This window comes from Magnolia sinica, chromosome 13 (assembly GCF_029962835.1).
Source record: "Magnolia sinica isolate HGM2019 chromosome 13, MsV1, whole genome shotgun sequence".
NCBI classification, from domain to species: Eukaryota; Viridiplantae; Streptophyta; class Magnoliopsida; order Magnoliales; family Magnoliaceae; genus Magnolia; species Magnolia sinica.
This window is the reverse complement of record NC_080585.1, coordinates 3,606,959-3,634,760: the sequence shown is the minus strand read 5'-3', so window position 1 is coordinate 3,634,760 and position 27,802 is coordinate 3,606,959. Positions and strand designations below refer to the sequence as shown.

Sequence of the window (27,802 nt, the reverse complement as noted above, 5' to 3'; positions counted from 1 at the left end):
AATAAACCAGGATGTTGTCGATGAAGACTATGACAAATCGGTCTAGGTATGGCATAAAGACCCGATTCATCAAGTCCATAAATACCGTAGGCGCGTTAGTGAGCCTGAATGGCATCACTAAGAATTCGTAGTGCCCATATCTGATGTGAAATGTTGTCTTGGGAATGTCTTCTTCTCTGACCCTCAACTGATGATACCCCGACCTAAGATTGATTTTTGAGAAATATTTGGCACCCTTGAGCTGATCAAATAAGTCGCCGATATGTGGTAGAGGGTACTTATTCTTCATTGTAGCCTGTTCAATCTCCTGTAGTCGATACAAAGGCGCTGCGATCTGTCTTTCTTTTTCACAAATAATACGGGTGCGCCCCATGGAGATACATTAGGGTGGATGAATCCCTGCCCCAATAATTCATTGATCTGCACCCGCAATTCTTCCATCTCACATGACGGCATTCTATATTGAGCCATGAATATTGGGGTGGTACCGGGTAGGAGGTTAATTGTAAAATCTGCCTCTCTCCTTGGTGGTAACCCTGGGTCTTGAAACACTTCTGGGAATTCACTAACCACAGGTATCTGATTGATGGTGATCTCTGTTGATTCTGTCTTTTCCAGAGCCCATAGACCTTCATAGGTCTCATATTGACGTCTTCCTTGCATAGTGAAGGGTGACTGCCCAGGTAACATTACTGTAACCATCCGGGCATGGCAGTCCAATATCGCATGAGCCTGGGTAGGCCAGTCCATACCGATAATGATATCGAACTGTTTCATTTTCATCACAACTAAGTTCATACAAGTCTCATGGCCTTCCAATACAACCAGGCATGCGGGACAAAATCTTGCAGCTTCTACAAATCCTTCCACTAGAGACACTATGACCAAGGGTCGTTCAAGGTTGTTCAATTCTAAGTTCAGTTCTTTAACTACGGATGAACTAACAAGAGATATGATAGAACCCGAATCAAACAAAACAAATACTGAAACATCCTGAATGTAAGCCATACCTTGGACAACTCATGGAGTGTCCCCATACCGTTCTTCTGCGGACATAGCGAATACCCGAGCTATGGGGGCTCTGTTCTGTAGTAGAGTTGCTGGTCTCTGAAACGGAGGTTGGCTACTGATAGGTGGCCTAGCCACAGATTGCGGTGGATGGGGTTGAATCGCCAATGGCCTGGGCTTGTCGCCCTCATCACGTGCCCTCCTAAAGCAAAACTTTGCGGTATACCCCGGCTTCCCACAATAGTTGCACGACATACCCGGATACGAATAAGTCTTGGCTCGCTTATCGACTACAGCGAGGTTAGGAGGTGGAGGAGCGGGTCTGATTAGGCTACTCGCATCTCTGAACGGGGTTCGAGCTTTCATCATCTGGTCTACGTCCTTCTCTACCCTGGTGGCCTTGTCCACCACTTGGGCATATCAGGAAAAGTCGAAGTAGCACAATTTCGACTTGATTCTCGGCTGTAATCCATCTCTGAATTTCCTCAGTCTAAGCCTCTCTTCATTAACGATAGTCGGCATGTACCGAGAGAGTTCAGTAAAGCGAGCCTCATATTACGCAATCGTCATATTCCCCTGCTCAAGTTTGAAAAACTGTGACACCTTTTTGTCACGGAACAACTCTAGGAAATATTTCTCATTGAACTTGGTCTGGAACCTCTCCCAAGTCCGTAGATAACCTGCTGCAGCGAGCCTACACGTGGAATCCCACCATCCATCAGCTTCCCCTTCTAGTGCAAAAGTTGCGAGGGTTACCTTCCGCGTATTTGAACACCTCAATGGCTCATAAGTTTCAGCATGCGTTTCAGCCAATGCTCGACTACTATGGGATCGGTCGTCCCAGAAAAAGTCGGAGGTCACAACTTTTGGAATCTTTCAAACAAATTGGCATCGTTCCTTGAAATTGGCCGCGATGCTGATACATGAGGCCTCTGATAATATGCTTCCACTGCGGCCGCCATGGTGGCCTACTGTTCCCTCATGAAGGCCTACTGCTGGCATAGCAAGGTAACCATTTGTTCCCAAGCGTCTGGTGTCGGGACCCCTGATTGTGCCTCAAATGTCAAAGTCCTCTCTGCATGAGTTGGGTGAGGCGTTGGGACGGCCCTTGCCCTGGACTCCAAGCAAGGTTTTTTAGATTGCACTGGGAGTGCCAGGGTGTATATAGGACTCGCTTCCCTACCCGTTTCTTCTAGGTCCTTCAACATAATTAGAGACGCTTGCACTTGTTAGGATCGTGTCTTTGGAGGCATCGTATCCTATAGTTTAGGAACACAATGTCAGGTGCAACATCCTATATTTCTTGCCCTATAAGATAGGTTTATTATAAGAATATTTTTTTTTTCATCCAAGGGATCCTGCATCCTTCATGCTTCTAAGTTAACAGTTTCTTCTTAACTAAGGGAATTTTCTAGAGGGGACTACATTTTCAGTTCTTGAATCTAGGTTAACGGTAGTTAAAATGAGGGCTTAAGTTTTGTTTCTATGTTTAGGCAATGACTGCATGCAGAGTGGAGAGCATGTAATAACTAGTAGTGAGCTGAGTGTCAGGCGGCCATAATAAATTGACTGTAGTTCTAACTTCCGATTTCCACGTCATGGTTAAAAAGGCTCATAGAAATAGTTGAGACACTATCTATGTTAGAAACACCTATACCATGTGCAATGATGAATTTAAACAGGGTGAGTTGTGGTGGTAGCCAGATAACATTAAATGAGCATAAGAATGAAAGGAAAAGCAGGAAGATTAAACAAATTTAAAGCCTACTCATGTTTAATAATCATAGTTTCATAAATCACAGATTACTAACATCTTATAAAATTTGCAATGCTATCATGAATGGAAATATTCGTTAGTAAGAAAACAGGTAGTTCATTGTTGAGTGCAGTCAAAATAAGGTTATTGACATGAGTAATGTAAATGCCTGAAAACTAATGTAATTACAGAATTCAATACTGGGGGCCTGAATTTGGGTCTCTATGTTCATAAAATAGCCTAAGCCTAGTGGAAATTTTTTCCTAAGTTCAGCTTTCTAATTTAAGGGGTCGCCTAGGAAATTCTAAATGTAAAATATAGAAAGTTTGTACAAACTCCTTCCTAAAGGCAAGGTTTGTCTAAACTCTCTCTCTGATACCAACTTGTAACACCCTGGTCCTCATAACCAAAGGATACTCGCTCAAGTACGAGAACCCGAGGGTTACGTCATAAGATGGAACTAGAGGTGGGCATATTGGACCCGATCCGGTGGATCTGACCTGATCCGACCCGACTTGGTACCGTTCTGAACAGAACTGATGGCCTAGATCGGCCTGATCGAGTTTGTCAATCCGAATCCGATAGTTTTTCGGGTCAGGTTCGGATAGAGGTGTATCTGGACAGAACTGATCCGAAAACCCGGACCGAAAGGGTCCGAACCGACCCGACCCGAGATGTAAATATCTCTCTAAACAAAAATTTTCCCATCCAGATTTTTCGTTCGGCGCCAAAAAACCCCGCCCTATCTCTCTCTATCTCTCTATATCTATCTATCTCTCTTTATCTATCTCTCCATTTCTGTTGAAGAAGAAAGCAAGAAGAAGGCTGTTGGAGATCAAATCCTTCTCTTTCTGCTGTTGGAGATGGTGTATAGTTGTGTACGGAAGAGAGAAAGAGGGAAAGAGAGAGAGAGTCGCAGCAGAAGAATGGTTGGCATACAGCAGTTTACCGGCTGTCGTCTTGACAGTCAGACCCGATGACGGAAGCGGATTGGCTGGTGTCCGAAGCGGATCGGCTGGTTTAACATTGGCAAGTTCTGTGGGTCTGATCATGAGGTATGTGTTATATCCAAATCGTCCATCCATTGGGCGAGCTCATTTTAAGGCTTGAGACAAAAAAATAAGACATATCTAACCATCAACTGGACCACACTGTAAAAACTAGTAGGAGATTGAATGTCTATCATTGAAACCCATTTTAGGGTTAAAGAAGTTTTGGATTAATATGAAAATTGTTTTTCCTCTTCATTAAGGTAGGGACCTTGTGAAATTTGTTTTTCCTTCACTTGTGACCTTATGAACAGATTGGATGTAAAATAAACGTTATGGTGGGCCCTATAAATTTTTTAACGGTGAAAATCATTATCTCCACTGCTATTTATAGTGTGGTCCAGATGATCTTTGGATATGATTCATTTTTTGAATAATGCTATAAAATGATCTCTAAAATCAGATTAACGGTGTAGATATAATAAATACATTAGTGTGGGCCCAGTAGCTTTGATCTCCTTTGAACTGTCCTCACAACGCGGAGCTCGAGGAGCGTCAGTGCTATCTTCGCCCAACACATGCTTAGAGCAGCTATATATAGCTAGTGCTAGCTACGGATACTTGGGAATTTCAAAGCTTCTCCAGGAAGCTACATGGGCTGGGAAATGGGATTGCGTACTGACTTACTCAATAGACTTTATCGTATTGAGTAAACTCAGTTGGGCCCACCTTGAATGTATGCGGTTTATCCAATCCGTTCATACGTTATTTCAGCTAATTTTATACGTTGAGCCTAAAATTAAAGCATATACAAAGCTCAAGTGAACCATACCACTGGAAACAGCGGGAATAATGATTTCGACCGTTGAAATATTTCTAGTGCCCACAATGATGTTTATATGTCATCCAACATGTTCATAAGATAAAAAAGACTTGGACGGAGGTAAAGAAAAAATATCAGCTTGATCCAAAACTTCGGTGGCCCCCCAGAAATTTTCAATGGTAGGCACTCAATTCACACTATTTCCTGTGGTGTGGTCTATTTGATCTTTAGATATACTTTATTTTTGGTATATGGAAATGAAATTAACTTTTAAAATGGATGGACAGTGTGGATCAAACAGATAAATCACGATGGATCCCACAGAGTTTACTCAGTACGCAATCCGCTTCCCATGGTTGGTGTAAAGCTTATCAAGAAGCTTGCTGTACATTTTCATCCTACTAGATAAACCATGTGGGGCCCGTCTTGATTTTTTTTTCTTTATCCACACCGTCCATCAGTTTTTTCAGATCATTTTAGGGGTTGATACTAAATTTTAAGTATATTTAATAATCAAGTAGATCGCATCATTGGAAAAACTAAGAATAATGATTTCCACACCATTGAAAAAAATAAACGATCCGGATGTTGCCCAATCCGATCCGACTCGGTTTTCCTGACCGAGTCTGACTCGGACCGGTTCAGACCAGCACATGTTTGGGTCTGACTGATTTAGCTGGCTCAGACTCGGTCCCGGTTCTGTCCAAGTTCGGGTTGAGCCATGAAAAATCCGAACCTGGTCGGGTTGGGCCAAATCCGAGTTGACTCGGTCTAATGTCCAGCTCTAGATGGAACAATCCTTCTAACACATTTCTTAGCACTGAAATATAACTTCTATATATGTACCCTCAAAAAGAGCTCAACGTATGTAAAATGGAAGCAAGTAGTAAAGTGAGATCTCACAGCAGGGAATTTAATTATAAAACTCAAAGACAAGCAAATATAAAGTCTGACATATAATGAAAGCAGTAAATCCTAAGCATTTAGTGGAGCTCCTGTGGCTCGACTACATCATCGTATGGGCCCTCCTCGCCGCACTCCTCCTCAGCAAACTCCTCTTTAGCAACACTGAGAGTCCCATCATAGGCGTCATCCTCGGCCATCACACTTATATCTATTTGGTGCAACCACATGATTGGGTGAGTGAAAACTCAGTGAAAATTTTCCACAAAGATTCATGCATATCATATTATTCCAAAACGGTTTAAACCAACATATTCAGATAATAAAGAGGATAACATGAACTTGTAATAAATGTATGAATGTATGGATTATGCTCAAGTCACAGATCTAGGGATGCACATTCAACTGTCAAAATAAAAGGGGTCACCTATGGTAGGTGTACTACTTGGAAAAGACCATGGGAGCGATGGTGCCTAAGGATATCCTGACTCCTGAAAAAATACATGGGGTATGCCCGAGGAGTGCTTAAATCTCGAAAAAGCCTCATGTAAATAGAGAACACCCAAAGTGGTACAATTGCACATCTTCTGTGAGTCCACTGAAGAGATAGAACCTTCAGTAAATCGTACAGGGTGTGACTTACATTGAGCACTTAAAAATGCTCGTATGTCATGCGTGTATGGCATGCACCATGATACTCATGCACATTCCATAGAATTAACAAGATCTACTTTCATAAATATGGCCAAGCTCATGGTCTTATAATAGGATGTCAAACACTCTAATGTGAGTTCAATATAATTCCATATACCCTTTTCAGGATTAATGAGGCCCATAAATGTAACATATGGAATGTAGTTAAGGAACTTATCTTACATTCCTCATGGAAGATAACATCATACATTACCTCATCTAGTGAAATGAAATGCCATGATTCTTATCAGCACTAGTAGAACTATACCCAAAGTCAAGCAATTTCTAAAATACTATATAAAACACAAGACTAAGTCTAGATCTTATAGTTATAGGATCTGTGAAATAGGAGATGAGGTATAGAGTCATGTTCATCCCAGAAATGGAAATAGAAGGAATAAGTCCCTATGCATGTTATTCTAAAATTTAGAACACATCAGATTCAACTAAGAATGAGTCTAGCACATATAAGGTGTAATGGGGAAATTCTACTATTTATAACATGATTGGGAATAAGAGCTCTTGCCACATACTTAACAAATAGAAATGTAAATGTAACTATTGCAATCTCAAACATGTCTTATGAAGTATGATACAAGTCCTTAAATGAGCAAGAGTAACAATTCTAGGCATTCCCTCATAGTTGAGTAATGAACAAGGAATGAAATCACAACTTAAATATTCCTACACATTAGGCTCAAAACTAGTTTAAAGCTCAATGAAATGAATGAAGCAATGTGGGACATCCCTCAACCTCAGATGAGTCTCTTCCTTGCTTTGGTGCCTTTACAGGGTAGATTTAAGAGATCTTAATTCACAATGATCAATCAAATCCTCATTCTAATCAGTGTATGGAATTCATGTGTTAGGAGTTTATCCTTACAGGTTTGTTTCTCAGTTATTTGAGGGGATGGTCGTTCCTCCAAGAGAGTTGCTGTAAGTGATACCTGGACAAGCCATGTCGAGGTTTAGTAAGTGGTCACTGAGCCACTCGAAAAACAGGATGAGTTAACTCGGTGTGGAGTGGAATGTAGTGACCACCTTAAACAGTTAGGACCGATTTTTGTGTTACCTGATGGGATAAAGAGGCTGGGATGGCTATCTTCTCAGATGATCTGAGTCAGGGCTTTTCTTGAAATAGAAACGAGTTTTTAACTCAGTAATGATTCGACTCAGTCGATTCTTTCGATGAGTCGGGTGTGATACCATAACAATGGTTGAAATCGGGTTGTGGTGTTTGATGGTGCGACCATGATAAGTTAAACTGATCACCCCCTCTGATCTAAATCAGGATCTTCATCCTGACATATAGATCAGACCAGTGCCCATTTGAGACTGAGATGAGAGTGGATGCGAAGAACATTAGTCGAGTTGGGTGCAGTACCTGATTAGGGACTATTTCAGATGCAGTAAGAGTCCAGGCAAGTTATGCTGATCAGCTCCAAGTTTGATGGGAGATTAGGGATTGACTCGATCCTGGTCACCATTTTGGGACGAAACGACCTGAGATGAGGCTGGGGCTGAGTTGCAAGACTTTAGACGGCCGGCTGGAAACTTGTTCTAGTGGCAGACATTCTCAAACACCCACCGTCGTCTACACTAACTATCACTTCCTTCCTTCACAGCTATGGACGAGCCAGACCTGGTTGACTTGCTTGTTAGAAAGGCCGAGACGAGTTACTACGGAGCATGCAACTCAATCAAAAGGCCATTTTCTCTCTCCCTAATCTCTTTCCATTTCTTTCTCTGGCTTTCTCTTGGGAGTCACCCTAAAATCCAGAGATTTATAGTCATGGTTATTTCTAGGTCCTTCCACAGTTAATCCCAAGGATTAGCATACAGTTAACGCAAAACGGTTGGGAAAACCCATCATCAGGGTCCCACAAAATCACTGACCATATGCATGGGCCCAGACAACATTCTCTGATAAGTTTTAAGTGAGATGGGCCACATGATAGACGTATTGGATTCGAGAAAGGATCATTCTATCAAGACCTGTTGCTAACCGTCAGATCGGGGAAGATGACCCAGCGATCATGACAATTTTGTAACGGCCGATCGATCTGTCGATCAGATGCTTCCAAATAGTCTGGATGTTGCCCAGGAGGCATGTATGGCCCACCCAACAGTGAGAATGGACTGTTAGTTACTACACTAATCTAGGAGAGGCGGTGACTCGCTGATGCAGCATCTTACCAAAATCTCGGTTCTGCTATGAGATTTTTGCACTGCCCTGGTTTCAACGCTCAGGATTCATCCGAGAGAAGCTTCCAGAAGCCCATGATCGGACGAGATGAGGCGTTACTATAAGTGGAAATATTCCTTTTACTTTCCGGCGAGTTGATGGTTAATTTTGGAAATGGTAGGGGTGATTGGGATTTCCCTACGCACGTGGCCTCCATCCGACGACTCCCAACGGTCGGATCTGCCAGAGGGATGGCATGCGTGGCTATTCTACTCACGTAAGCGTCTTGCTCATGCGTTGCTTGCTAGGTTGCTGACGAAGGTGACACCGGTGGTTTTCAATGGTTAATATTGACATAGACGTGGTCAGTGGGACCCAACTAATCAGATGGACGGTGTGGATTTGTCCACTATATTCGGGAAATGATTGTTTGCACTGTCGAATGGACGGTCCTGTTGAAAGATGCTGGGCGGGAGGGAGTTTTTTTTTTTTTTGAATTTCCTTCCTAAATTGCGAAATTCATCAGGTCAAAGCTTCTTTGACTCGATGACTTGATCTCGTGCATAGTGTGTGAACTCTATTTGTGTACACGTTCGAGGCAGATGTGTGGTCTACGATCTAATCTAACACGATCCATGCCGATCATCAGTCTAGGTGGTTCTCCTAGTATCTGGGGCTTAAAGGGTTAGTAGGTGCCAATGATGATTTCCTTGTCTTTCAAAGGCTTGTAGTTGGTAAGTGATGGTTTATTGTGGGTTTTAATTACCCGTGATTAATCTGAACCATCAATTTTTCTTAGAGAGCTATTCAAATAAATTTTGGTTGTTAGTTTTGCAACATTAGGTGGCTGATCTTAGTTGTAATGGCGTATGAGGAGTTTAGTTATTTTAGATTTTTTATTTAGGTACTTGAGTTAAGGCGTGGATTGTTACATTTATATAAATGGTTTGAATCATTGATACAAAACCTAAGATCTAACGACTAAATCTAAACTACAAATGTACATTTATTGGATCCATTAACAAAAGTTTAAACATTATAATGGCTGTCCACTTGATTAGATAGGGCCAATAACTAGGCCAGGCCATAGCTTTGCTCGGCCAAGAATTAAGCTTACATTTTGAGCTGGGCCCACTATTGGACCTAGCTTATGTGGCCTAAGGGTTAGCCCTACAAGGCCAAACTAATCCTTTGCCACCCTTATATGCAATGACTATAGGGCTCATGGATTTGGGACACACAGTTAGAGGTGGGCATCGAGTTGAGTCGGGCCAGATTGGGTCCAACTCGACTCGATTCGATTTTTCAAGAACCTGACCCAAACTCGATACGATTCGGGACCGAGTCCAGCAGGGCTAACTTGTTGGCCTGACCCGAACCGAATCCAACTTGGTCTGAGAAATTGAATCGAGTCAGATCGAGTTGAGTCTAGGGAGAGAGAGGGAGAGAAAGGAGGAGAGAAAGAAGGAGATTTGGGAAACCGGGAGAGAAAGAAGGAGAGAAAGGAGGAGAGAAGGAAGGAGAGGAGGGAGACCGCGAGAGAAAGAGCGGGAGAAAGGAGAAGAGATGGGTGGGTGCGGTGCCTCTTTCGGGTAGAGAAAGAGGGATTAGGGTTCGTTCGAATTTCGGATTAGATCGGTCCGGATTGACCATGATCCGAACTCGATTCGATGTACGATCGGATCTGAGTGGTCCTACTCGATCCGCATCGATCCAGGCCTTCGGTTCTGTTCGGGTTAGGTCGGGTCGGATCCACCAGATCGAGTCGAATTTGCCGGGTCGAGTCGGATTCTGCCCAGCTCTATACACAGTGCAACCGATGAAGTGGGCTAGTTGTCCAATCCAAGTTTGGACTTTCTTGACTTTAACTGAAAGGTAATTTTTTCGAGTTTAAAATTTCATTTTTATTTAGAAAGGAACATTTATTAAGGGTATAAGTGTCCTTAACACATGATTATTGTATGAAAAATATGAACTAAAGATATAGAAAGTAAATTGCTTGTGATATATCTGTTTATCAGTGCCATCCATCCATTTTCTCATATAATTTTAGGGTATGAGCAAAAAAAAAAAAAAAAAAAAATTAAAAAATAAAATCCAAAACTCAGGTGGACCGCACCACAATGACTATTGCATATTTAATGCAATACAAAATAACTTACGTTTAATGCAACTCAAGCTTATCATTTAGTGTGGTCCCGGCATCTACTTATTTTGGGTTCATACCTTAAAATGATACGAGAAAAGGGACGAACAACGTGAATAGATATGTTATAGTGGGCCTCCACACAAATCAGCCCATCCCCGGCTAGAGATGGGCGTGGGTAGGACACAATCGGCTTCTACAAATACTATTGGTTGGTATAAAAAACAGCGAGAGAAATACCAATCTAGAATACAACAAGTTGTAGCTTATAAGTAATATATGTTCTGAAATAAGAGGTCAGAATCACTGCAAAACTTTCTAAGTTAAGCCCGACCAACAAAGCAATGTGTGTGGCCTACCATGATGTGTGTGACATCTAATCATCCATCACATGGCTCCAAAAATTAGGTTGATTGGACAACCCGACTAGACTACACACCAATGTGTTGAGATGCCCCTCCCCATCACCAAAAACCTTCTAGATTAATTATGTGGGGGCCAGCGGGTTTTGTATTCAAAACAACTCAGAAGTCTGGCCGATCTAGAACTCAAGTAGGCCACAAACCACGTGACTTTAGAGGTTGCAAACATGATTTTTATCCGTTGTGCCCCACCTAAGTTTTTGATCGGCTTGTTTTCTGTGCAAGAAGAATATGATGGACAAATGTCATGCTTGCATCACGTGGGCCCAACATATGTTGCATTAAGCTTAACCTGCGAAGCTTTGTAGTAGATCCGGTCTCCCATGATAAAAACACTGGATTGCCTCCCAATAATCCATCCAGGCATAGCTATGCTGGGCCACATTAATGTGTGTTTTATGTATGCCATCCATCCAAATTACCATATCATTTTAGGAAATGAAATCAAAAACTGAGGCAGATCCAATGATCAAGTTGACCACATGGTGAGGATTGAACACCCACTATCAAGAACTTAAGAGACATGAACGTTTTGAATAAATTAGATGTTTCTATTTTCCCTTCATCCAAGTTTATATTAGGTTATGAACAGGTTAGATGGCAAATAAATATCAAGGTAGCTCCTAGGAAGGTTTCAATGGTAAGTGTCATTTTCCTGTAATATGGAAAAAGGGTTGGACGGTGGATAAAACCCATACATACACGCAATCCACTTCTGAGAGTTATTGACGATTACATTAGTAAATCAGTGTGTTGACCGCGTCAAAAGCTGTGTGTCAAAAGTAATGACTCAGTCCCACACCAAAATTAATTAGACAGGAATAGACATTGCAACTCATCAGTCACCAGTTGCAGGGTCCAACGCCTACTGACGGGTTTAGCAGCGAGACTCGCCAATGAAGTGACGTTACATATTATTTGGGACCCACTACGATGTATGTGTTGTATCCACACCGTCCATCCATATGGAAATATCATTTTATGATATGATCCATAAGGAATGAGGCAGATCCAAAAAGCTGGACTGGACCCTACCGCAGAAAAAGAAAGGAGAGTAACACCCACCGTTGAAACCTTCCTAAGGTCCACCATGATCTTTATTTGAGATCTAACCTGTTCATGTGTTAAATAAGACATAAAAGAAGGGAATCGAAAACTTTTGTGGCCCTTAGAAGTTTTTAATTGTGGGCGTCACTCTCCCTCACTATTTTCTGTGATGGGATCCACTCTAGCTTTGAATCTGACTCATTCTTTGGATCATGCCCTAAAATGATCACTCCAAATCAATGGACGGTGTGGATATAACACATACATCGTTGTAGGGCCCACATAACTTGGTGACATCACTTCAGTAGCGAGTCTCGCTACTCAACCTGTCAGCAGCTAATCCGCGTCCAACACCTGTGAGATTAGTGGGCAGTTGATGGGGGCAACACCTGATCACGGTCGATTAAGATCAGATGATGGTGATTTCGATTGGAAGTGGTCCACTCACATTTACAAAATCATACTATTAACATCAACACCATCGCCACAAGCCTTCGCCACTTTGAGTGGTAACGTTTCCTGCGGAATTATATCATCCTCGACCCGAGGATATGCATAAAGTCCTTGGGTTTTCAGATTCCCGGTCCTAATCCGTCTGTGGGGCCCGCCGTGGTGTATCCCCCTATTCTATGAGCTGGATCATGTTATGACATGATCCTAGATATCATGCAAGTGGGCCACACCACAGGGAACAGTGGGCATGGGACACCCACCATTGAAACCTTGATGGCGAGGGCCCAGGAAGGTTTCAACGGTAGATCCGCATCCCCACTTTTCCCTGTGGCGTGGCCCACTTGAGTTATCCATCTTCCTGAATGAGCTGTCGCAAATGATGGACAGAGTGGACATTACACACGTATCACAGTGGGGCCCACATAGCTTTCTTGTTGCAGACTTCCGCGCTCCTACTTGTATAACGTCCCTCAACAAAACATCGTCATAAGTACTTTTTTGATCACCTTCGGAACATAATCGAGACCGTTGATGTAGATTTTCCAAAATGGGCCACGTTAGAAGAAGAGAAACGAATGACAAGTAGAAAGAGAGAGGGAGAGAGAGAGAGAAAAAAAATTGCCTGCTTATCACCTTCATCAGATACTCCAAAAGCATGCAAGGTTCCAAAAGACAGATGGGCGCTTCACTAAAACACTCGTCCTTCTCATCCCACATCAAAGAAAAAGAAAATCTCCTTCTCCCCCTCCTACTGCTAAAATTAGAAAATGCTACTGCTAAAATCATCGAGAGAGAGAGAGAGAGAGAGATGGCTGAGGCCATTTTCAGCAATGAAATGTATCTATCTATATATATCTATACATATCTCTTTCTCTGCAAAGAGAGTCGTGGGATCTCTAATGGTGGTAAGGGTTGTAATGTCTTTTTCCCTTCTACTGTTTGTTTGAACTTGAACTTCTTTTTAGGGCTTTTTTCTTTTCTTTTCGCTGATGATCAGATCATTCCTGTCTTGGGCGGGCTAGCCACAGAGAGCTGAGTGCTCGGAGCCTGTGGAAATACTCGGCTATAGCTAGAAAGCAACGGGCAGCTTGACGTGTGGTTAGGATCTGGTGTAGCCGGTGCAGCATTTGGTGCCTCAGATTATCTGCCTGTAAGAAAAAAAAATAAAAAATAAAAAAATAAAAATAAAAACCCTACTCCTTAGAACTCTGTACACACGACTCGGCAACTTGGCAGTCGTACCGATTCGTTTGCTACTGAGTCGAGTTGAGACTCACCTGACTTGGGCTGAGTCGGACATATATTCAATACTCACACGGACCTGAGTCGAGTTGGGCCGAGTCAGAGATATATTCAGCGATTACTCGTGAGATGAACTCGATCTGACTCGGTATCCATCGTGTGTTGCCACCACTCGTTTGATCCTGAGTCGAGTCAGGGACTCGCCCGAGTTGGGTAGAGTTGGACATATATTCAGTGCATTTGTTGCTGTCCCAGTTTGGCCCACTTGCTGAGACGGTCTGATGATTTGAACCGTCCATATTCTGGATGCTTCTAGAAATATGCTATCTTCACATGGCCATGCTTTAGTGATGATTCTAACCTTTGATCTTTAGAGTTGAATGAATGTTATTGAAGATGTCCTATTCATTGTTCTAAATTCATCAACAGACAACGATGCTCGCATATTTACTACCATATCTCATAGCACAAAGTCCATAATATGCACGGTTATGATCATTGGACTACTCAGCATAAGGGGTCCCAATGGATATATTTAGTCACTTATGTAGAGCGGGCCGGTCACAGACAATGTCATGGCCAAGATGGATAAGAAAACGCCCGATTGGAAGCGGAAGTGATTCGAACCGTCCAGACCTTAAAACAAACTAATCTCACAAACGAGATTGAGTTATCCGACAAGCTACTTTAGCCACCCAACCTCGCTACGCCGGGTTGCCTATGATGAATTTGCAAAATACCATCAGATCTTCGGTTGAATTCCTGTTTTAATTTCATTTTTTACTATTTATAGTAAGTTTTAGTTTGAGTATAACTCTTCATCGGTTGCACCCAAATAGGACACTTACTATTTTTGGCCAAAAACCATGCGCCTAGTAGGAATCACGACCATCTAGTAAGTTTACTATTTATAGTAAGTCACGATTTTTAGGAGTTTTAGTTGTAGTTTAATTTTGAAACTTCTTCCATGGCTTAGTATCTTTATTTAAAGTGGTGTAAACACGTTTATTCATTCATCAATCAATTTATGAATTTTCTAAAATTTATTTCTATTTTTATTGTTCTTTTTCTCGTGTATTCAAAAAATCTATGTGAGGAGTCCAAAGAAGCTCTGTGGATTTAGAATAGTTATCCTTAAGGAAGATGGTGATTGACCTCATCACGTACATCGCTGCATCAGTCGCAAAAAAGGCAAAATAAAGGCATGCTAGACATTTTCTATTCGAGGTGGTGGGGAAAATGACTTCCAATTTTATTGACTATGTGAAGGATGTATAGATGGCCCACCTATAAGATGTGACTATATTCTTGCTGAGATGGTCTGATGATTTGAACCATCCATATTCTTGATGCTTCCAGAAATATGCTATCTTTGCATATATGGCCATGCTTTAGTGATGATTCTAACCTTTGATCTTTAGAGTTGAATGAATGTCATTGAAGATTTTCTATTTATTGTTCAAAATTCATCAATAGATAGTGATGCTCGCAATCATCAGTTCAGATGTATTTACTACCATAAGTCATAGCTAGAGGTGTACACAAGTTGATCCGAGTCGAGCTTAGTACAGCTTGACTCGGCTCGACCACTAGCTGACCTCAGCTCGAACTTGGCTCAACTTGGTTTGGTCCTCAAGCCTGACTGGCCAGCTTGGTTCGGTTCGATCAGCAGCTTAGGCCAGTTCAAGCTGATTTTGAGCCAAGATCGAACCGAGTTCACCTGTGCAGCATTTTCACAAACAGATAGACTGCACCTTCAAATTCTCACTGTATGAAAAACACCAGCAGCGGTTTTATAGGTATTTCATCAAACACCTTATAAGCAACATTAAAATCAAGGAAAAAATGGTCTTTGTTTGATGAAACATACCTTACTTGCCACTCGTTGAGTCATTTCATCAAACACTTGGTGAGCAACATCAATATCAAAGTAATTGAGTCACCGAACTAGTTCGATCTGAGTCGAGTCAAGCTTGAGCAAGCTCAAACTCAGTTTGAAATTTTTGCAAGCTCAAAAAATCAATTTGACTCGACTCGAACTCTTTTTTGAACCAAGTCGAATCGAGCAAGCTAATCAAGCTAACTTGGTTTGTGTATAGCCCTACTCATAGGTTAGAGTCCATAATATGCACGATTCTAATCATTGGACCACTCAGCATGTGGGGCCCCAATGGATATATTTAGTCACTAATGTAGAGCGGGTCACAGACAGTTTCATGGCCAAGATGGATTAGAAAAGTCTCGATCAGAAGGAGAAGTGATTTGGATTGTTCGAACCTTAAAACAGACTAATCTCGCAAGATGGAATGAGTAATCCAACGTGACATATATGATTTTGGGTTAGGATGAGCTACTTTAGCCACCCAACCCTGCTATGCTGGGTTACCCACGTTGAATTTGCAAAATACCATTAGATCGACGGTCAAATTCCTATTTTAATTTCATTTTTGCTATTTATAGTAAGTTTTAGTTTGAGTATAACTATTCATCCATTGGGCTTTAGGAGTTGCACCTAAAAAGTGGTTAAAATAGTAGGGCAACATCATGGTTCGACCAAATATGACGTTTATTATTTTTGGCTGAAAACCATGCAAACTAGTAGGGATCATGATTATCTATAAATAGTATCCTTATTTTAAAGAATGTAAATTAGTTTATTCATTCATCAATCAATTTATGAAATTTTTAGAATTTTTTTTTCTCTTTTTCATGCATTTTAGAAGCCTATTTGAGAAGTCCAAATAAGCCCCGGTGGATTTGTAGTCATCCTTGAGGAAGACTTTGATGGATCTCATTACGTTCATCCTTGCGTCATTCGCGAAAGAGGCAAAATGAAGGGATGCTAGACATTTTCTATTCGAGGCGGTGGGGAAAATGACTACCAATTTTCTTGACTGTGTGCAGGATGTGGATGGCCCACCTATAAGACGTGACCATATGTGTTTGAGAAAGAGTAGAAATCCGAAATTCTACAATCCCACACGTGACGATGTGGACGCCAGATCCAAGTCGTTCATATGGCGGGCCCAGTGTCCATTTGCTATTGCCCAGAAATAGGCCGGTTCAGCCACTCGGTGAGATGATGTGTATGAAAAAAAAATCTGTACACTTAAAAAAAAAAAACAACCGTCCACACTCCACATTCAGCGTACTCGCGTGGTGCTCCTGGAGATCCGGACCATTGTAACTTTTGAGACACAACCCTTACAAGGTGGGGTCACCTGATAAACGGCCGGATCTCGGAGACACGTGCCACGCGTGTTATAGAAAGCATTTTGTGCACGTCCATCTCAACGGTAGTTTTTTTGTCTTGTCAAAAATGATGGCCTTAATGCAGTTTTCAACAAAGCTTCTTCGGAATCTCTTGACTTGCAAACCAAAAAAAAAAAAAAAAAAAAGAAGAAGAAGAAAAGAAAGCAGGATCATTTTCGATGAATTGTGAAAAAAATAACATGGTTTGTTTGAAGGGGACAACGCGGGCTATGGTAGGACAGATACGTCTCTATCATATACATACACGTGGCAAGATGGATGGTTGATCGGGACCATCTAACTAGTGGTATCTACTTTGGATGATTAATGGTTCAAAAAAAATCATCAGACAATCACAGCCCTAAACTTGCTCACTTTTACCCAGCTGAATGTCAACCGTTGCGTGTGTTTGCATTTCACTGTTCATTTGAAGGCCACGAATCAGATGCCTCTGATCGTCCGATTCATGCTATTTTCGAACCACGATACACGCTTTAAAGATAACTAGATGGACGGTCCTATGCAAAGTCTCTCGTGCCACGTGTAGGGAGGAAGGGACTCTATCATATTACAGTGGTGACGTATCGCTCTAGCATGTTGCGACGGAGACGTATCGCTTTTGTTTTGTTTGTTTTTCTGTTTTTCCAATTACTTTCTGGTTTTACCGACGACTGGAAGGAGTCTTACCTTCGATTTGAGAAAATTGCGTATTGAGTAGGAAATTGGAATATGTTAGACACTTGACTTTCTCAACATATGAAAATAAAAACACAGGACAGATTGGATCAGTTTGGTGCAATGAATGGTGGTGATGTGATTGGCATCACAAGTGCCAAAATGGCACACATGCGTACAATCTGGCTACTCGTCCTGTGGGGTTACCGTGAAGCTTCTGGGCGCCGATTGGAGATAGAGGGTCCGTTCAGAGGCTCTGTAGGGTCCACCATGATGTATATGTTTTATCTAGGCAGTCCATTCATTTTGAAAAATAATTTTAGGCGATGAGCCAAAATGAGGCAGGTAGAATGCTATAATGGACCACATCACATGAAACGGTGCGGATTGAATGATTACCGATGAAAACTTTCAGAAGTTTTATATAGCTTAATATCTTTGTCTTCCCTTCATCCAGGCCTATGTGACCTTATAAACAGGTTTGATAGGTGAGGGTTTCAACGGTGGGGTCATTCTCACTGCTGCTTCGTATGTGGTCCGCTCGAGCCTTCTTATTACTATTTTGGGTTCATGTCTTAAAATGATCTCCCAAAATAGTTAAACGGCTTAGATAAACAGGTCCTCGTGGGGTAGTGCCCAATCGGCGCCCGAAGCTTCCCTGGGCCCGAAATGAGGCGGGTCCACTTAGCCGCCCGGGAACTCAAGTGTCTACATTGATCCCAAACCGATCGTCCGTTTTTGTCATACTAGTGTGGCCCAGTCTGATTTTTCGGCCATGGAATACTCGAGGTCACCTCCGCCTGATGAATGGTCTGGATCTCGCATATTTATGACACGTTGGCGCCTGTGCTACCTCTTCAATGAGAGACTGTACAGTACCCTTCGGATATCAGTTTCTACAACCGGGCCTCTTATTCACTGATCCATACCGTTGATATTATGGACATCACTGTCACTTGACCAAAAAAAAAAAAAGAAAAAGAAAAGAAAGTATCTTGAAATAATGGCAAACCGCTCAGATGACGGCCAAAAAAAGAAATGGTAACGAGAGATAGTTCCCATTTCCAGGATCTTCCAATCTGAGGGACCTTTGATGAATGGGACATCCACCGTGAATTCCATCTTATCAACGTTTGGATCCCTGAACGAGTTGGGCCACTTTACAATCTGAGAGCGGGAACCTATGTTACAATTGCTGAGTCTTGAGTATTTTACGGGCGCGGATCAGGTGGGGTTGCAAACACCATCCCAGAGGTGGTGTGTGATGTTTTGGGCACTGTGGGGCTCACCATGATGACATCCACTCCGTCCATCCATTTTTCCATTTCATTTTAAAGCATGAACCCAAAATGAAGCAGATCCAAAGCTCAAGTGGACCACACTACAGAAAACAGTGGTCGTTGAACACCCCATTAAAAAAATTCTTGGGGCCACAAAGGTTTTGGACCAAGCTGATATTTGTGTATTCCCTTCGTACAGGTACGTGGACGTTATCAATAGGCAGCCCCCAGGAAGTTTTAATGGTGGGCATTCAATGATCACTGTTTTCGGTGGTGTAGACCACTTGATATTTGGATTTGCTTCATTTTTAGGACCAGGCCCTAAAATGAGCTGGAAAAATGGATGGACGGCGTGGATATAAAATAAATACATCAATGTGGGCCCCACAACGGCCACAACATCACAAACCACCGTTGGGGTTGTGTTGGCAGCCCCACCTAATCTGCGTCCGTATTTTATATGCCTCCAGACCATAAAAAGGTCCACGTCCCCTCCTCGTGCTACAGGTGGCAAACATTAGCATGATATAGAACGTTGTTTTGAATCTTTTGATGGCACCACGTGGATAGGTTATATAAACTAAATCAGGATATATCGAACTGCGGGAACAATCTGATCAGTGGCCCACGAAGAACAGTTGGAGCAGATCAGAAGTGCTATCACTGTGAATTTCGGCCTCTAGCCTATCCATATATATGGCGTCCCCCAAGATCAACGGTCACGACCACAAGATACGTTTGACACGTGTATTGCGAGGAGGGAACTGCATGGACCTTCCATGCATGCAGAGCCTGCACATTATCATTTGTAATTACAATGCATGTGATTTTGCAAGCATTTGAGAGAGAATTTTCTTATGGGGAATTAATTTGCTGACGTGCAGGATTCGAGATACGTGGGACCATGGTTGCTGATCCAAACCGTCTACTGATTATCTTGCTATGGATGGAGAATGCTTCAGAAATACGCTAGAGTAAAGATCCTAATCCTTCAGTATATGGCCTTTTATTCTGTTGAATGTGAACCCCTCCCATATCCTTTCTTTAAGTGATTAGTTCTAGGCCACGAATCTCAAGGTTCAGATCTTATAATCTAGATTTTTCATAGGTATTAGTCATCTTTTGCGGGGTCTATCAGATGAACGGTTTGGATCAACTAATCACTGGCCACACAAGTATAAAACTTGTGCATCAACCCACTAATCCCTGGTGTCCCATGATTCATCTTTCCTTGGTCAACAGCGATAATAACCGTGATACTATAGATAGTCAGTTAAGTTGGTTGATGCATGGTAATTATAGAGTAATAATCTAAGTGCATGCACATAGTTGCATTTGGACTCCTTGACGTCCACGTCACTTATCTGGACAGTTCACTAATTCTAGTTCACTATTCACAGGCGTCCTTGAAGAAATCATACTGATTGGATGATCCAAACCATCAAATCAATGCATGTATAAATGAAGGTACAAAATCATTCTCGGAAGATTGTTCTAGTCGTTTAGGGCCATCCGGTTAGTGTGACTTTTACCCAGTAGTGGAAGAAGAAGGTGCTGAACCTAATGGATGGTTGAGATACGTTATCCGAATTCTAATAAATCTAGATGCAACTACGTGTTTGGTAAGTCTCAGTGCAAGTAGCAATGCTAGATCAGTACACATAATAATACATGTTCACATACAATAGCTATTTGGCAACCTTATCATACACTGCTTTCTTTTCCACCATGTCGCTTGCATATGACATCTTAAAGATCACCTCCAACCTAGGATGCTTCATTAATCAGGTGGGCTACACCATCGTAATAAGTGGCAGACAATGGTCCAATTCAACTGACGTATGTCGCCCACCTAATGAATAGAGTGTTTCATTTTTTGCTCCATGCGATGGTCATGGTAATTTTCAAATCTCAGATGTTTCACCAAAAGAACCCATTAGTAGAAAACAATAACAGTACTGCATGTTAAAGCTCCCATGCAACATCATATGTGAACATAACTCTAATGATAATGATAATTGAAAATAATAATAATAATTTAAATATTGACTACGACAACTACGACGACGACAAGATGGGTACTGATCTAAAACATGGTTTTGATGTATGGTCGAAAACTGGTATCTATCGTGCCATTTGTTGCCGTATCTCCCATGAATGATATGGTTGCCTTAGGCTAAAATGGAGGGATACAACAACAACAATTTCCAAACCATGATCTAAATACTAACAAGAAGAGGAAGAAGAAGAAGAAGAAGAAGATAGTAGTAATTTAAACACTAACAACAGCAGCAGCAAGAATGACATACCTGTCGTACGAAACCTTCAAGGGTGGAGAGCTTGTTCATGGCAACGGCCATCTGACCCATGTAGTTGGCCATGTTAGAAGCACTCAAAGCATCGGAAGCGATGGTGTCTGAGAGAGACTGATGAAGAGCTTCCAACCCTTGGCTAAGAGCTTCCTCTGCCTCTTGTGTGGACTGCTGAAGACTACATATCCCCACTATCTGCTGCTCCGTTAATGGCTCTATGTGGTTCAATAATATCTATGCTCCCAAAAAACTCCAATTAATTCACATGATCCACTCTACTATATATATCTTATCTTTTCAAAAAGATTTGCTAGCTCCAGTGGCCTACATGCCAGCCTGGAATGTGTGTGAAATGTCTGACTGAAGCTTAGGATGGCTCCCACCATGAAGATGGCCATACCCAAAAGTCAAAATCGTCCACTCATCAGGTGGGCCACCCTTGTGCCGAAAGAATGGTTAGTTTAAATAAAATGGCCACGTGTGTGTGGCTTCCCTGATTAGAGAGCCTACCTGGTTTTTGCATATGGTCATCTTGAGAGCGGATGGGATGCTTGACACGCTTATCATGTCGGCACGTGTGCTAGGTGTAAAATGTGGCATGATGGTACCTGCCATTTTATAATGTGACCTAACGTACTGCATTAGGAAATATGACTGATTTATTTATTTATTTGTTTTTGTTTCTCAAGAACTTTTAAATAGGCCGTGCTGTTGACATTATATACTAAAATATTCTAAGTTTCTTCAATGCACACCATCTCACCAATAGTCGTGCGCCCATTACCTCTCACCTTGTGGAGAAGGTCAGCGGTAATTTAGTAGCATTTCTAAATTCAGAATTTCAAAATCCTTATTGAAATGCTTATTAGGATTCCACCCACCATTTATGTATGGTGCAAGATATGAGCGCAACAACTCCTGCTGTCCACACCCAGTCTTTTCCAAAAATAAATAGATAAAAAAATTTTAAAAAAAATTCTGAGTGTTTTTCTTCTCCAATACACAGCTTTAAAAGATATTCACAATCTCCAATCTCTCTTTTTCTCTCTATCTCTGCCCCCAAGGATCATTTGTTTACTAGAGCGTAGTGAAAAAAATGAGGAGAAATGATGAGATACAGTGGCTGCACCCTAAGGTATGATAAAGCCAATTTCTTCCGGCCAACATATCACATATATAGAATATCCTCAATACAAAGGTGGGCCACATCTATTATGGTCACCTGTTTTGAATATTAGGCAGATCCACTCTTTAGGTGGGCCACACCAGGACACTGATTGATACAATCATTATCCATTGGCATTGATGCTGTGCCCCACTTCTATGTGTCGATAGGACTAATTTTCATGCCTGATTATCATCCAAAAACACCTTAGGAGTTGGACCGACCTTGAATTTCCTTTGGACAAACAATCCTATATTTCAGATTAGTGGACATCTTCCCATTGAATGTGTACCATTGGTCATTTTTTGTAAAGTCTTTCCACTCGAACTGAAGGACACAGAGAGGGGACCGAGGATTTTGTGTGGGCCTCTACAACCATGGGCCATCCTATATAGTGTCCACCAGATGGACTAGGTCCTTGCTAGTTTTGCACCATTTAAAATGGTGGTGACTCATCCTCCTCTCACATGTGGATTGAAGTACAGATATCCAGACCATCCAAGTTGTACATCCATTTTTTATGGAGAATAATTACAAAGGCACATTAATCATGCAATCAGATGGTTAATATCATCTTCTCAGAACAACTTTTCGGCTATGCCCCATCTACGGTTGGATCAGTGATTTGGACAGTCACCACTATTTTTTCAATGGTGCAAAACTAACATATGATCAGTCTAACCCATGAATCAATACCAGTTTCAAATTAGAATCCCATATGAGTAAAATCATTTGTATTAGTAAAAAGAAATGTTTCTTGTAGCTATGCATCGGCACGTGCCAAAGTGGTAGGCATGTGCCGATCCCCCCACCCCAAATCCAAAAAGATCAGGCCAGTCCACTCGTCAGTTGGGCCACACATGTAAGGTGGACGGTTAAAAATAATAATAGCCAATGGTTCACATTCAATTGTGTGGCCCACCAGATAAGCTGACCGGCCACATTCTTGAGTCAGAACACATGCATCATGGGTCATAACCCCTACCACACATTTCACACATGGTTGCCACCTCAGCACACGTGTGGGGCCTTGCACATCTGCACCAGTAACTATCATTCCTCATTCGTAACTACCTTCTTTTTTGAAATTTTCCTAACCAGGTAGAAAATTGTATCTTTTACCCAAAAAACAAAAAAAGTAAAGAAAAATAGTCAAAGAAGAAAACAATGTATCGAAACCCTAAATATTGCAAACCCTAACAGCTTAAACCCTAATTTCGTGCATGATTTGATTCCCAGATATTACAGGCCTAAAACCCATTACTAAGTACATTTTGGGCTAATAAAAATATCGAGAAACCAGAAAATGTGGGTCATGCGGAAATATACACTAATAACTGGCCCGAAAGTGACACAAGGTACATTTTCCGGCAAGTGAAGTAGAGGAGGAAAAGAAGAAGGAGATGGCGAATTGAGATAAAAGAGTAGTTGGAAGGAGATAGTTTCCATACCTTGATGAGCTCGGATGGCCGAAATCCTCCCATCCACATGAAGCATCGCTCGGCGGGTGTCTTCCACATGCCAGACACAATGTGAAAGACGTCTGATTTCACGACCATGCTCTTCATGTTCATCAGCTCATCGTAGTGGGCCAGGCAGTTGTCGACAAATAGCCTCAGGTCGTTTTCCTGGAGGTGTTCCTGCACGGCGGCTCGGAGCTCGCACATGAGCCGGTGGTGTTCCTCAAGCCACCTCGTGTATTCTATGTCAAAGACAGCTGCATCTGGAATCATGGGAATAGAAACACTTAGAAACAGCACAGAAAGAAAGCCCTAAATCATAATAACAAAAGAGAAATCAGTGGAATTGAGGTTAGAGGATTGCCTGAGCTCAGACCGCCGGCACCTACAGGGAGACCTTGTTCCCCAAGAACAGCACCTCCACCAAAGAACAAGCCCTAAGAATCAAGAATACAAAGAATCCATGATTTTATTTGCTAAACGTAAAACACATTATTCATGAGAGAGAGAGAGAGAGAGAGAGAGAGAGAGAGAGAGAGAGACCTGAGTTCTAGCCCTTTGTAGCTCCTGCTCAAGCTGAGTTAGTTTAACCCTACTAGTCTCTAGCTGTTGAACATAAGCCTGCCGAAGATCAAAAACAATAAAAAAGTCATAACTAAGATCTTCAACAAAAAATAATGCAGATTGAACAACTTGGGATTAGAAGAAAAGGAGACAGAAATTATACAAGAAAAATGCATTATATATAGAATTAATTAATTATCATTTGTTTGCCTCACCTTTTTCCTTAGCCTGCTTTTCCGAGCTGCTTCTCTATTCTGAGCAAGCCTCCTTAGTGTCTGTCCACATATAAATCAATGGTGAAACTCGCTCCATTCAAATTGGAAGGAGAAAATGAATGGCTCCCATGTATGGAAAGTCATTTGTACCTTTGGGTCTGGTGTTTTGGGTCCTTCATGCTCTGAACTAGATGTGGGGCCCTTTCTATTTCCTTCCCGCTGCCAAATAAATGGTATAAATAAATATATGAAAAAAAAAAACCCACCTTCGTTCTCAAATTCATTTTTTTAAAAGAAAGAAAATCTCTACCAAATCTCAGTCTTAGGTGTACAACATAGTCATGGGTACTCGTCTCCTAGAGATCATGGACTTAGTGTCTAGAATCCTTTTTTTTTTTTTTGGTTTCTTTTCTAATGCAAAAGAGAAATCTTTGCATCTAAATAATTTCTTTACCTTTAATCCTACTTTGACATCTTTTCCTGGTTCTGGCCCAGATGATGGGCCATTTCTTTGATTTGCTAGTTCCATGGATGATTCTGATGGTCTCTTAGAGTTGCTACTTGTTGGAGTAACAAAACCAATGCCGCTCTATACAAAAAAAAAAAAAGCACATTTTTTCAGCAATTTAGAAAAGAATCCATATCCCATAGGGGAAAAAGCAAAAATAGAAAAAAGTCTTTCTTCTTCTTTCAATCCGCACACCTTTGTAGAAGGCTCAACATGCATTGGCTCAGAGGGGAAAATATTCAAAGTAGGTCGGACTCCGGAGCTCTCTGCATACATGAATTCCTGCAAGCATTAAAATCTCCTAAAGAGGTGCAAAATCTTCTATAGATGGGTATAATTCAAACAGCTGCATAAAGAAAAATAAAGCATCTTTTTTCCCCACAGATACAATCATGACAGAAGATAGATAAGGCCGGAGATGTATGGGTCTCATGAATCATGAGGCAACAACACCCTTACAAAATCATGCATTTGTGGCCCTTTTTTTTGGAGAGAGAGAGAGAGAGAGAGAGAGAGAGAGAGGCAGAAAAGCAATGAAACTGAAAATCCCAATGAAACTGAAAATCCTACCGTACCCCAGTACAGGAATTTGCAAGAAATTCATGAGGAGTTTGTTACAGGTCATAGTCTAAAAATCACCCACATACTCATTTCTTGAAAATCCTATTTCTACTCTCTGCATATATCTATCTATCACAACCCGGTCAAAATACAGTACAAGCATATCTGTTAACCACGCGTTTCTCATGAACCAAAAAGCTCTTTGAAAGGTATCTCAACAGCTCTCTCTCTCTCTCTCTCTCTCTCTCTCTCCAGAAGAAAAAAGATAAAGAAAACTTACGTCTGTGTTCTTGAACTGATGGATGATCTTGTCCTTCTAGATACAAAAAGAGGGCCTGATCTAATTCTCCCAAATCATAAGCCCCACCAGCTTCTTTACTTCTGATAGCAAAAGAACAACAAGAAGAAAAAAAGATTCAAGGGTTTTTTTTTTTCTTTCTAGAAAGAAATTATAATCCTTTCTTGCACTACAAAAAATTAGCTCTTTTCAACATGAAATAAAAAACAAAGACATGGGTTTTTCTCCCCTTTCTCTTCTCTTTCATTACATGAAATTTCCAGGCATAGAAGAAGATGAAGATTGCATCATCCCATAAGATATCTGATTCTGCTGCTCCTGTTGTTGGGTTTGATGCGGATTATCTTTATTGGCCATCAAAGAACTTCAAAGATCTTCCTCTCCATTAATGGCAAAATCAACTTGGGTTTTTTCCATGGAAATCAAGAGAAGATAGCCGTGGCTTGATTTCTGCGAGACACACAGTCGGTTTCGATCGAAACGGATTGAATAAAATAATACAGAGGAAAAAAAAGGAATAGAAGGGAATAGAATTCAATGCTAGGAAACAAAACAGACAAAGCTTTTCTATTGCCTTCTCATGAAAACTACCTTCTCTCTCAGATTAGACTAACGTGATAGTTCACTCCTACTTCTTAAATGGAGGTGATTCATCCACCCTACACGTGTCATAAATTTAAACTGGGTGGGTAGATTGGACACCTGACGGATGTTTAGTTGCAATTTTTGTCAAATCGATGGTTAAGATCTCATTCGTAGGTTTTGCTTATATGATCGGGATTTGTAGGGTCGGGAAAAACATACTTCATTTCCTCATGATATCCTCTTCTGTCCTACTACGTGACGATCCAGAACGTTCATCTATAAGTTCATCTAGTATACGAAGAAGATGAGTGGGATTTTTTCAACATGAATCATCTACCCTAGTTACTTCTAGATGAATGGTCTGGATCATCAGATGGTGGGGCAAAAAGAGCGAACGGACCAGAAGCTGCCTAGCATACCGCATTTAAAATGGTGGTGAACTATCAGGGTAGCCAACCCATCTCTCTCTCACCAAAAACCTGATGACTTTCGAAAACCAAATTTCAGATAAGCTGTGTCGGGGCTGGTAAAATCTCTAACCGATCCACGCTCGACGAAAACCACCGTCGAACGTAGAAAACCGCTTACGGAGATGGTGAAAACCACTTCAGAAACCGGTAATGGTTTTTAAGTGAGGGGCTTTAGCTTTCGGTGAAGTTACGAAAATGCCCTGCTCTTTTTGTACAAGTACTGTCATAGCCTTCGTTCATCGGCCCGTACCGTTTAGACACCGTTACCCGCGATCTACACGATGCTGTATACATGCATGTAAAGGTTTGCTACATGCGTGCGGAACCCTGGACATCAATGCCGAGCACACGTGCTAAAATTGCACAGACGTGAGAGATCTGAGCTTTCCATCAGGTGGGCCACGATGTTTGGGTGCCCACAGTTTACAAAACAAATGGACGGTTAGAAATTTTGTTTTAATGGTCTGCTTCTTTCGTGGAATGCGTTCCACCTGAGGAGACAAATGACGTGATTTCTGGGGCAGAAGACCTAATTCCATCGGCTATAGGATCTGCACGTGTGTCATATTAGCGCGGGCTTGGACATGTTTGGGCAGGGCTCCTGTCAAACCTTCATGAATGGGAAGGAAGACCGAAGAAATCAATGCCTCCGTTGGCACGAGATTTCCGTGGCTTCTTATCTAATGGCACACGTGTGTGATGATCCGAGCCGCCGGAAGGTGATTTTGTGGGGCCTACCTTGATGTATGTGCCTTATATCCGTGCTGTCTATCCATTTTGCCGGCTCTTT

At 41.6% G+C, this 27,802-nt stretch overlaps 2 protein-coding genes across 4 annotated transcripts; both read right to left on the bottom strand.

Annotated features, from left to right (window-relative positions):
• Nucleotides 1-285: 285 nt before the first annotated feature.
• On the bottom strand, nt 286-1,377 carry LOC131223965 (uncharacterized). The gene is made up of 2 exons (XM_058219561.1): nt 1,040-1,377; nt 286-940 (listed from the first exon to the last, which is right to left on the bottom strand). The coding sequence occupies exons 1-2, from the start codon at nt 1,375-1,377 to the stop codon at nt 286-288; spliced, it is 993 nt and encodes a 330-aa protein (XP_058075544.1).
• Nucleotides 1,378-13,226: 11,849 nt separating this feature from the next.
• On the bottom strand, nt 13,227-26,516 carry LOC131222459 (bZIP transcription factor TGA10-like). 3 transcript variants are annotated; one of them, XM_058217529.1, is made up of 11 exons: nt 26,208-26,516; nt 25,940-26,037; nt 25,294-25,364; nt 25,045-25,179; nt 24,741-24,809; nt 24,591-24,650; nt 24,355-24,432; nt 24,176-24,248; nt 23,803-24,074; nt 21,184-21,420; nt 13,227-13,573 (listed from the first exon to the last, which is right to left on the bottom strand). In XM_058217529.1, the coding sequence occupies exons 1-11, from the start codon at nt 26,312-26,314 to the stop codon at nt 13,424-13,426; spliced, it is 1,350 nt and encodes a 449-aa protein (XP_058073512.1). In that variant the 5' UTR covers nt 26,315-26,516; the 3' UTR covers nt 13,227-13,423. The 3 variants fall into 3 exon arrangements, with proteins under 3 accessions (XP_058073512.1, XP_058073511.1, XP_058073513.1); XM_058217528.1 differs by having other exon boundaries at nt 25,940-26,040; nt 26,208-26,515; XM_058217530.1 differs by having other exon boundaries at nt 25,294-25,380; nt 25,940-26,040; nt 26,208-26,224.
• Between the last annotated feature and the right edge of the window lie 1,286 nt (nt 26,517-27,802).